Here is a 12,218-nt window from a genome sequence, read left to right as displayed (position 1 = left end):
GGAAAAGTTGAGAAAACACAGATTTAATCTCCCCTGGTAAAATACTCATTGAGGGGAATACAAGGATTAAGATTGGTGCTGTATAGCTCTCTACAGAATTTTTACATAAAGCACATGCCAGGTATTAGTTTCAAAGTGCCAAGTTTGAAGTTTTAGAAGCAATAAAATTTTTTTAAGGCAGGTTCCACAAAGCGTTTAAAATCTAAAATTAAGAAATATTAAACTTAACCTTAAGATCTTAATACTGATATTCAAAGGTACGTATGTTTTATCAGTTATATATTATTTCAACGACTATGGTATTAGGTTACATTACAAAAGAGATGCAACCCCCACACCAAATTACCCAGAAGTTGATTTCTAAGTAAATACATTGTTAAATCTGTGGGAGACATACCAAAAATTAATAAGATATTTTTAGACCTGTCAAAAATCTGTCATTCAGTAAAATATTAGGGGATCTTCATGGTAAACTATTGTATTACTAAGTTACCAAAGAGACCTTTCACTGTGCAAATAACAACAAAAATATTTTCAGGAATGAAACATAAATCTAAATATTCATTTTAGGCGAACATTATTTTGCATAAATTATTTTCATAACTATCTTTGTTCCATAATGAAGGAAAGAAGTCCTAGCATCTTATCACACACAAAATTACTCATTAAATTCTTGCTATTAAAGTACATGGCACATTAGACAGACAGCTAAAAATACTGAAATTATTCAATATAAATGATACTTCTGAAGTTATTAATTCATGACTACTTGAAAATTCTTTGGATTCCAGATTGATAAATGTTCTACATTAAAAAGAATACCTTTTTATCATATTTCCCTCATTATAGTGTATTTACTTTACAGCTAAAGGAAAAGAGAAGAATTTCCTGATGGTAACCACTAATGCAGACTAGTGGTCAGAACCAGGAAATCCCAGCTCCTAACTTGAATGTGTCAATATCTCATTCAAACAGACCTGAAAGATAAAATATGATTAAATGACAGTGCAGTGGATCTAGATAAAAACTATATTTTATCAGATCTGTATTCCTTCAATGGTTCAGCATCTTTAACACTTAAAACTTGCTCATGACATTTTGATATCTGCTTAATTCAAATTTCTCAAAAAAATTTATGCATTTGAACACACATACAGGACCACAAAATCATGAAGCATATCAACATATTTGTAAGTAGAATCACTCACCTATCGTATAGTTCTAACATATATGTTTAAAAATCTATATATGTATGTATTACAATATATATTACATATAAGTAATAGTTCTAACATGTTTTCTTATGATCAAGAATAGCATGCGATAATTTACAGCAACTCCTAAACTGTAATGAAGAGTCAATAACCTACTGAGGTTTTATCACAGGTCAGGTGCAAAATACATTTATTCTTCACCTTCCATCCAAAAAAATTAACAACTTCAAAGTACTTTCTAGAAGAGCTGCTGAAAATAGATTCTATATAAATGATTGCCAGGGAAAAGAATTTAGAGTACTGCCTCCAGACACAGCAGGGTCCAGAAATATTCCTCAACAGTAAGTCATGGTGTCAGCCACCAAATCTTCCAAAATGTTAACCATACCCCTTATTTATTAATAAACAGAAAACAAAAAATCCCACCTTATTTGGAAATGTCAAAATTACTGGGGATGTTCCAAAAAAAGAGTAATAATTGTCACAAATTTGAGCAGAGCAACCATAAATCAGAAATTCTGAAGAATTGCTAAGGAAAATGCAAATGATCATCAAGGCTGAAGAGATCAAACTTCTTTTGCCCCAGAATCATTCTCCTTGGTAATGATTCTGACAGATTTTTAGACAATCACCTGGGTAAAATCTGAATCGGAGAAACCCAGAGGACTGTTGGAAGTAGCAGAAGCACTTCAGGTCACGCATTTCTCCTCTAAAAAAGTGACAACCTGGTGTCCCAGTGAGGATGGGTACAAGAGCAGGGAGGCTGTAGTGATGGAATTGTTTCCTTGTGAGATGACGTCTTGCAAAGGTAAGGACACTAGTGCTGTTGTCAGAACCATGTCCAATCTCTACCAGTTTAAATGAAAGAAAGACAATGTAGTTTAATGTATCAGCATAACAGACTGTGTGTTGGAAGACTGGATTTCACTCCTGGGTTTGTTTTGAACTAGTTGCTTTTCAGAAAATCATTCAGTCTTTTAGGCCCTCTGTTTACCTTTCTGTTCAATGGGAAATATTTTAGTGTCAGTGCTACCTCATTTCACCAATTATTTCTCCTGCCATTTCAGTAGGCAGAATAGGCTCCCTATTACCTGCCCTTTCGTTGTAGCATGCTGACAGCTGCAGTATTTCATGCCATAGCCAACAATCTCCAGAGTAGGTGAGGAGATGACTGTAGTGAAAATATCAAGCACTTTAGAATAAACGCTCTAGAATAAACGTAGTATTTTCTTCAGATATGATTAAACAAGGTGTTTCATCTGTCCACAACCATTAAGATATACAGGAAACAATGTTAAGCAAAAAAATTCAAATTAAAAACAGAACTATAATTGTGATTCAGGTTCAGAGGCCATTTGTAACACAGCTATTTTAGTGTTCTACACAGGTTCTTTTTTATGCATAACAGTCATTATAGAAATGTAATCAAATGATCTATGAATGTAACTGAAGAAAAAACAAGTGTGACACTTGAGCCAATTTAAAAGGAGTGTGACTCCAGTTGAGGGCAAACTATCAAAGAACTCTTAACCAGAAAGCTACTGACAAAATAGGTAATTTGTAAGAACTCTTTCAAAAATAAATTGCAATGAACAGTAAAGGTAGAAAGAAAGTGTTTCAGAATTTTCTGTTAAGGTTTACCACCATGAGCAAACTGGTGCTTTATTAAAAGGGTAAGCGAGAGCTTGTGGCACAGTCCCTTTTTTTAATGATGTGCTAGTCAGTCTTCTGGTCACGGGAAAGCCCGATTTAAAATCTTCTATTTGTAGCTATTTAACTACTGATAAGTAGTAACACAAACCTATCCATTCATTCTGAAAACGTATGAGCTTTTTTTGTAAAATAGCAGAAACTAGCAGTAATCTTTGAATTAATTTTCATTAACTGAGGAATACAATAACAAACTGAAAATAATAATCTTTATAGTTTGTTCATTTCTCAGATACCTCAACTTCTAAAGCAAGGGTATGAAGGAAAGTTTTTTTCCATCCAACATATCCTTTACATAAATAAATACACTGTTTAGATTAAGACAGAAACTCCTGCAAGAGCACTAATTGCATCTCTGGTTACATGCACTCTTATTTAGAAAAAGTTATTCATGAGGTTACATACACTTACAGAGCTGGGGAAAAAGGAGAAAAGTCACCACAAATAGTTTTGCAAGTTGTAAAAAAATCAATAGAAACACATTTCAGTTCTCTGCCCTACATGTTTTTTCTTTTCAACATTTAAGTCAGCTAACATTAATATTCTAGTTTAACACAGTAACAATACATACAGAGAAATTTACAGACTTGATAGTCTGCCTCCACACCCAGAGTAATTAAATACTTAATTGAAAAAGGTGCAGCACAGGATTAGGCTTACTACTGTAAGAAGATTTACATCAACTGTTTACGCTTTGATTCGCTTGTGTAGAGGATTACCCTCGAAAAGCAAATATTTTCCTGTAGATATAGCTGTAAATCATTTGCATTGTCTGAATTAACATATCAAACGCACATAAAATATCTTAAGGTCCTCTTTTATAAGATGAGTGATAGAACAATACTGTCCACAGAGGACAAGTGTGTTAAGCTATTTTTCCAACTCAAAGAATTAGGTTTAACATGTATTTTGTTAATAAACAGTGAGCGGCTGTAACAATGAAATTGCTTGGTGCTTGCAATTCATTTGGTATATGACTGCTGGTTGAAAGCATCTTTAATTACTTTTTAAGACACAGTGACTGCTTTAGACACTTCTCAGTAATAAATCTGTCCAGAATTAATATCTGAAAAGGCTAATCATAAAATCATGATCACACTGAGAGCAAAATAAATGTAAAATACCTCTTCATCTATTTTATATCAAGAGTCTCTATTTTTTATTCCTTTTAAAAAAGCTTAAGTCATAGGCAAATGTGTGCTGACACACTGAAAAAAAACCCAAACTTGAAGAGCACTTCACAGCGTCATCCCATGAGCAAAATGGGAATAGAGCTTTAAAAATGTCATCTACTGGGGGTTTTTAGATTATATTACATTTTATACATAAGACTTTATTCACAAAAAACATTCTTACCCAGAAGATCCGATGCTTTTGCACACACCAAGAAGAGGCCGCTTCTCAGAAAAATTATCACATTTCTGAGCACCTAATAAGAGGGAAAACAAGAAAAAGCAATTCACTATCTACAATTTGTGTTACTTTTCAAAATACAGGTGTGTATGCTGTGGGGGCTCAACATATTGGAAGGATATTGGATACATAATACAACTCTTAGCCTGTACAAGATTAGTGATAAAAATGAAAATAACAGGCAGAGTCATGAACACCAGAAGAACTGTTTTTGAAAGAGATGTCAATGAGTAACAAAACAAGTAGCAAAATCTGGTCAGGATTTTGGAGTTATTTTCTATTAATTTCAGTTGGGGTTAAGGATTCAGTAACTGTAACAACTAACGCTTGCTGATTTTTCATTGTTTTATAAAAGCTGTCTGTAATAAGGCTGTCATCAGCTCTGCATGGGTTTCATACATTGGTTTCCAATTTCTACTACTGAGGTATAAATGGAGTATAACAGCCTCAGCTGTAAGAGCGCAGCTTAAGAGCAGCCACTCTTTAGCACGTGACAAGGGGGGCTGCCGGTGTTTTCCCAAAGCACGGCCATGCTTACAGCCCATGCCCTGCACCTAAGAAAATACAAGATGAAATTAGTCTTTAGTAAGTTTTGCCACCATGCGATTTAAGTCTCTAAGAAAGCAATCTCCAGCAACTTCCAGCAAGACTCAGGGTATGCCTACTGTTCACTCAAAGTGAAAACACTTTTAAGTGTTTTTAATCTACTTTTAAGATTAGCTTCACCAACAACCAGCATAGCGCCAGCAGTAGTTTGGCATGGGCTTGTCCTCTGCTCCAGTTCAGCCGCTGAGATAGTTCTGCCTGCCCAGGGGTCCATGTGTGCCGCCACCGCTGGCACCAGAGCTAGGCAATTAAAACCAGTCCTTCGTCTTGCCAAAGTGCAGTCACACCTTCACTCCAGAACCATGAAATTGTTAAATACACCACACTTTTTAAAATGGGATTTTAAAGGTTTTTAAAACTTCACCTTATTGCTATGTAAACAGAAATAAAACGAAAATTGAGTCAAAAATCTCTCTTCTACTTTGTGAACATTCTACTGAATTTCAGCGTATGCTTCTACCCAATTTAAATAACAGAAAAACCACTACCACCACCACTACTAAATTTCCTCTGTTTTCTTTCAACCTTTGCCTTTTTAATTATCTATCTATAGTTATGCGTGTGTGTGGTGAATAATGGAATTTTATTTTTTTTCTCCAGTGTACACCAAACCCTTTGATCTATAAAGAATATTAGTGATATAGTCTGTTCAAAATTTAATTCACAAATACTGGTGTGCTGCACTAAATCAATTATTCAGAAAGGCACAACAATTAACAATATAAATTTTCACATAACAGACTCTGTTAATTATTAATAACTCAGGTACCTGCAATTAATTTGTAACAAAAACTGTTCAGTACTCTCATCCGTACAAGGATAAGTCTTCCCTCCTACACATTTGGGTATTTATAACATCAAATGGGTCACGTCAATAATTTCACCATCAACAATAGCTTTACAAGTAGCTCCAAATGTATTTTCCTTTTATTCCTATTATTCCAAGGTCTTTTATGAGTCATACCTGTACCGTATGTACTGACCTGTAAATTGATAAATGAAACCTATAGTCTGAACCTGGCAACCAATTTGTTTTCTTTAGTACAAGTAACAGATGAACTCCATTTGTTTCTGTTCACTTAGCTAGTCTCTCAGCATTAACGGTGAAATGCTGACTACTAGGAGTTCCGACATTGATTTAAGCAGAGCCAGGATTTTACCTTAAGTATTTAACTGTATTTTCTTTTTTTTTTTTTCCCCACGAGGATATATCAGGACATGAATTCATATGTTTCTTTATGGTCTAGTTCTAAGTTTAACAACAAGGAAGAGGGCACAAGAAGAAGAAAGGTGGTGAGGAGTAAAGGGTAACAACAGCACAATATCAAAAGGAATACCAGTTTTTAATACCCACAGTACAGATTTGCGAAATTTATACAATAGGTGCTTAAACTTCTGATTTCAGTCTGTAATGATTGAGGCCTTCATTTAAAAAAAATAATAATATCCATTTGCTACTTCAAATATATACTTTCAGAATGTAAATATTAATATTGTAGAACAAGATCATTATTTTGAGGACTCTGCAGGGTATTAAATCAGGTTAATAGCGGTCCCATTCATGAGATTGCAAAAAGCGACATGTGCTGTTCTCTGCAATGCTTAATGGAGTCAGCAACCCTCTCTAGTTCTGCCCTGGGATTTAATCCTCCAAGTTATGGCAGATTAATTTTATTTGTAAAATTGTGTTTATTTGCATGTGCGATATACTGACGTTGTACACACCTGCTCCACACACAGTGTTTAACAAAATGCAGCAGGATGATTGAAATGAAAAACAGCTAGCTAAATCCCTCAGATACAAAGAGTATTGAAATCCTGTTGCAAAGTCTTTTTCTTAAACTCCTTCTATTCTAAATCCTTTTAATTCTGTCATATAACACTACAGCATTTATAAAAAGCTGAAAATCCTGACAAATCACACAATTAAAGTAATGAAAACTGCCCTTCCTGCCAACAAGGCACCACCTTATCTACAGCTCCATTTAGCTAAATGATATATGTTATTTTAAAAAAATCTAAACCCAGTTAGTACACTTAAAACTGAAAAAAAAATATCTGTGGCTAAATGAAATTTCATACAAATCAACATTTAGAACTTTATGAAGTCAAAAGGTTATCCACACATAAGCTCAAAGCAGCTTATGTACTGTACTGACGAAACTGTGAATAGGTATCTCCTGGGCCTAGTAAGGCCTCTCAATAATGCCAATAATAATAGTAACAACAACAGCAGCAGCAGCACACCCTTTTGAAGAATAAAAATGAAAACCCAGTGATTTCCATAGGAACTCAAAAGCTACTCAAAACTATGAAAAGGACCCTCATTTCCCTTCAGTAAGAAATGCACCATATAAACGTCAGCTTCTGACCTATTTAGCAATGGCATATATGCACGATGGAGTATATTTTTCCAGTATGTAATTCCACTGATCAAGTTCCATCACAGCCATTTAATAACGCAGTGTACCTCCTGTTCAACTAGACCCCTCTTATTTCTATCTGTTACTTGAAAATTGTGTTGCATTTGTGGTCCTGCCCCACATCAGCACAGCAGCCAACCAGTTATCTGGAAATGCATTAGGCATATACTACATATTGTTATCCCTCCCTATCTTGCTGCTTCTTTCCAGTGGAAAAAAAGAAAATAATAATTTTTCTTAACATTTCTTAATTAGTAGCATTTTGTTCTGCTTTGTTATTGAACACAAATGCAAAAAAGCACATGCTACTTGAAACAGAAGTGAAAAAGCTCAAGTAAGTGCTAAAAATAGTGTGTGAATTCTTTGCTCAGCTTCAGGGTAGCATCTATAAATGCTCCATTTCCTGCACAGATAAGCTGCAACTGCTTTACTCAATATTGTGCCTGATCAATGGCACTGCCACTGCTGTCCTCATCCCAGAACTTCAGGTGCTCCTTTAGATTAATGTTATAGACCATGAACATCACATTATTCTATCTCCCTTCACTCCCAGCATCACCCAGACATTTCAAGTTTCGAAGTCCCTCTCCAGTACCTGCATCATACCAAAAGTTAGTACACTAGAACACCCTTCAACACCAGCTGATTTCCGTATCTATTGCCTCCTTAGCCCACTCCACCCTCCCATTTCTGAGATCAGACAGCAATGTTGCAAGAAGCAACGGTGGCTGCAGAACATTATCTTGGCAGTTCTGTCAGACAGAGCTATGCATCTTTATAGAAAGTTGTATTTCCTGCACAGCACCATAGTTTTATTTTCTGATAATTACACAGGTTCTATATGAAGAAAAAAAAAAAAAAAAAGATGACCTTGAAACATCTGCTAGAGATTAATGATTCTGGAGTCACACATTAATTGAAGACAGATAGAAGTATTTTGATTGAATCTTCTTCAAAAGACCTCTTAAGATATCAGTGAAGATGGTGAAAGCTTAAGGTGTATTGGTCTAAAGCACTGACGTGATGTGGCTAGAATTGAAATGATGGCATACAGGTCAGTCCACACAGCTTCAAAGAAATTAGTATTTTGAAATGTCATGCTCCAAAATTCTTTCCTGTAATATCTATAAAAGGCTTACTTGTTATGCTTGAGAATTCTGTTCTGTAATTTCTATAATCCATACACATTAACGTTCATTATACCAGAACAACCCACATAACAGTTACAAAACACCAAAACTTAAATGCACACCTGCAGGACCAACTCACACCAACCCAAATCTACCAACTGCTACTGCTTGTTCAGCTTGTAGGGCTAGCTCCCCTACCATACATGCTATGCAATTATTTTTGGCCTTCAGGGACTTAAAACCACTAAGCCACCCAAGTGGTTGAAAACATACAAAACTCACATCTGCCTTCCCTTAGAAAGCAACCTAAATATTAGAGTTCTCTTCAGTATACCTGCACATAAAGCTGACTCAGCTTTGAGGTTCAAATTTATTTTACCAACATCAAAGATGTAAGCAGTAGAGATAAATCTGCTGCAAAATTTAAGCTTTCAACAGTTTTAGATTTTCAAATGCAAAACTACTCTGTGTTCCAATTAATTTTACCTTTTCATGTTAATTCTAGTTCTCAACCCTTCATCTTTAACATTCCTTTGGTTCATAGCTGTTTTAAACATAGTACCTCCAATGTATTTCCTTTCTTATTTGCTTTTTTTTTTTTCCTTTCCTTACCAGTAAATTTGACTAAGCAGTCAAATTAATTGAAAGACACAGGACTATTATATCATCTTTTCTGCAAGCAGCATAATCTAGAAAATGGCAATAAATTAATTCAGTTCACTGGATGAATTTATTTTCATAATGCTGGGACATGGAAATAGGTTTTACAGACAATGACTGATCTAAACCTCAACACACAAGTCTGTCATCGTGTACCCTTTACTACCACATACAACGCTATTCCTGCAGCTTCTCCTAGTTTGATTGACTTTTAAACTATGCAAGCCCACCTTAATAAACAGGATAGCACAAGGCAGAAAGCAGGTATGTAGCCAAGGTTTTGTAAAATGACTTGGGATAAGTAATGAAACACGGGAGACTAGCACGAACTCACTTCAGAAAGCAGCAATATTCTGATTTTGTAGGAAAAAGAAAAGCAAACCTATATTACATTCTTCCAATGTAAATGTATTATTTCTTAGCACTTATTTCAGAATATGCAATAGACCTCAAAATGAAGTTCAAAAGACAAAAAAAAAAAAAAAAAAAAAAAAAGGAATTCTCAGTCTTTCTTATTTGTGACTTAATAGGTCAAAGAACATACAGAAAACCTAAGCAAGTAATATTTTTAATGTCTCTGTAAGTATCACAGAAATGCTAATCCAAAGAGAAAAAAGCAAAAGACAAATGTAGGAATATCCAAGACAGAATACTTAACAATATACAGGACTCAAACTTGGTATCTTTTCAATTCTACATGTACACATCCACGTAGTCTGTTACCTCAGAAAAATAAGAAAGCATCATGTAGAGGAAGTGGTGAAAAATTAGAAAACATGTTGAAGAAAAAATATGAATAATTAGGTCAATGTGGCTAAATAGAGCCATTAGGTATTTTGTGAGAGGAAGCCCAATAACAGAGTAACTTGAGTACCAGGGAGAGCATCACAAATCATAAAATGGAGAGAGATAATACACCCTGAGTTTTGCTTGGTTCTCACACTGTTATTCACTACAATGATGTTACCAACCGTTGACTCTTCACAGAGGAAAGTAGCTAAAATTAACTGACAGGGTTCCAGCTTTTTTTGTATCTACCACTTAATATTTCCTCCCTTCTAATAATCACAAAGTTGCTTCAATTTGTCTTCAGACACATCTTCGTGTGCTTGTTTTGTCTGAAGAGACAGAAAAATCCAGAGCCCAGCAAACGGGGCCCCTGTATACATACAAGTAAGTACTCAAATCAAAGCATACATATTTGAAAGTGAAGAAGAGCCAGGCAAGTTAAAAAGCTGTGCCAACCAGATGGCTCAGCAGATAATGCAGTGTGTAGCACGCAAAGTGCCAGGACTTTGTATTTTTATTCCTAAGACTGACAGCATCCAGACAGAGATGTTCTCATACCCTGTATGTTAGCTACGCAACTTTACCTCCTCTCTTAAGCCTGAAACTTGGTCACAGTGTAAAACTTCAGCCTCCAAAAAGACCATTTATACTGCAAGCTCTAGAAAATAATCAAAGCTGCATCTACTGTCAAAAGCAACAGTAGATATTCTCTGTGCACAGAGAAGAGTTAATGTCTACGTTTTTCAGCGTTACTGACAGAAATCTCTCAATTCTTTACAGACATCTTATACGGGCTGCAGACCAACCATGCCACGGACACAGAGACATCAAAGCACTGTAGCACTGGGCCAGGTCAGATCTTGCCTGGTTTGTCAGCTCAGACAAAACCCTGCATGAATGCTGCAGTATAGCTGCCAGGTCAGAACAGTTCCAGGAGCCATTTAACTGCTCCAGCATGGCACAGAGCCTGAACTAATAAACCTCACCAGATCTGAGCTGGCAGCGTGCAAGGCCAGCTCCAGATACTGCACCATGTTCCTGCTACTAGGACCACTTACAACCTGCTAAATCAGATTTGGGGAGGCCTCCTTTGCAGTAAGCCTGCATGAAATAAACCTGTATGAAATAACTTTTGAAACAATGCTTTATTATGCTATGAAGCGCATGATGCAGCAGAGGATCTAACATCAAAGGACTAGAGCATTTCAACAAAATAGTTGACAAACTATTAAGTTCTGCTACTGTAAAGTCACCAAGTTAAAACCATGAGCTTTCCTTTCACACCTGGGAATGAGCTTCTTATCACAAACTGAGATCTGTTTCTAGGAACGTGCCAAATCCATCCACCAAGAGAGTCCTATTTTCAATAATTCCCTTTTTACAGCTTCACACAGTAAAATAGTGTTTGAGCCTACTGATGGTAATCAGCTTCTCCTTTACAAATTCCTTTTATTTTGTTCAGAATCATTAAAGCTCATGTGTTAGTTATCTAAGGCCTCTTATTACAGCTTTACTTTTATCTGATTCCAGATACTGGTCAATGATACATTCATGTACTTTTAATCAAAGATTTATTTAAACCAAGCCATGTAAAAAGAGAACAAAACATGTTTTTAAAAGGTTTGGCTTAATTTAATAGGAGCTAATTTGAATAGTTTTCTAATGCAACAACTATCATTGTCAGATGCTAAATATATGCAATTTAAGAGACAGAAAGTAACTGCTTGAAGGACTTCATAAGCAGTGTAACTTACTAGATTGAAAAAGCAGAAAGCACTATTTTACTATCAGAAAAGCAGAACTTACAGGTTTTTCTTTCTCCTTTTTTTCCTTTGAAAGCAGAATGGGCATAGACATCCATTACTTAATGACACGCATAACAGCAAAAAAACATAGCTCATCAGGAATTATTCAGTGTTTCCATAAACAGTACAAAAGGCACATGCTTGTGAAGTGTTTTGCTTTAAGTTACTTTAACCTATAATAGAATTACAGAACCACATGTACACTACTTTGTATATTTCTCTACTCAGGAAATCACTGAGACAATATAAAATATGTCCATTAAACCTTTAACTTTCTTAATTTACTTTCTTTGAAACACTCAAAATTATTATAATTTACTATTTTTTTAATAATTTAAACAATTAGATTTTAGGCTACATTTTTGCGAGTTCACTAATTAATTCATAATATACCACTAAAATTTGTAATCCAGCATAATCCAAAGAAGCCTTGATCATCCTCTAAGTACACTCCTTTCATCCATGAAG

The 12,218-nt window shown here is 35.2% G+C and overlaps 1 protein-coding gene across 9 annotated transcripts in view; it reads right to left on the bottom strand.

Annotated features, from left to right (window-relative positions):
- Positions 1–12,218, bottom strand: part of BCAS3 (BCAS3 microtubule associated cell migration factor) — a 370,061-nt gene that overhangs the window by 338,423 nt on the left and 19,420 nt on the right. For all 9 annotated transcript variants that reach the window (XM_037371381.1, XM_037371440.1, XM_037371432.1 and 6 more), the window contains exon 7: positions 4,281–4,353. In XM_037371381.1, the coding sequence (XP_037227278.1) occupies positions 4,281–4,353 (73 nt within the window). The remainder of the gene's footprint in view (positions 1–4,280; positions 4,354–12,218) is intronic.

Source organism: Falco rusticolus, chromosome 1, assembly GCF_015220075.1.
Source record: "Falco rusticolus isolate bFalRus1 chromosome 1, bFalRus1.pri, whole genome shotgun sequence".
Lineage (NCBI taxonomy): Eukaryota > Metazoa > Chordata > Aves > Falconiformes > Falconidae > Falco > Falco rusticolus.
This window is presented reverse-complemented; position numbering and strand designations above follow the sequence as displayed.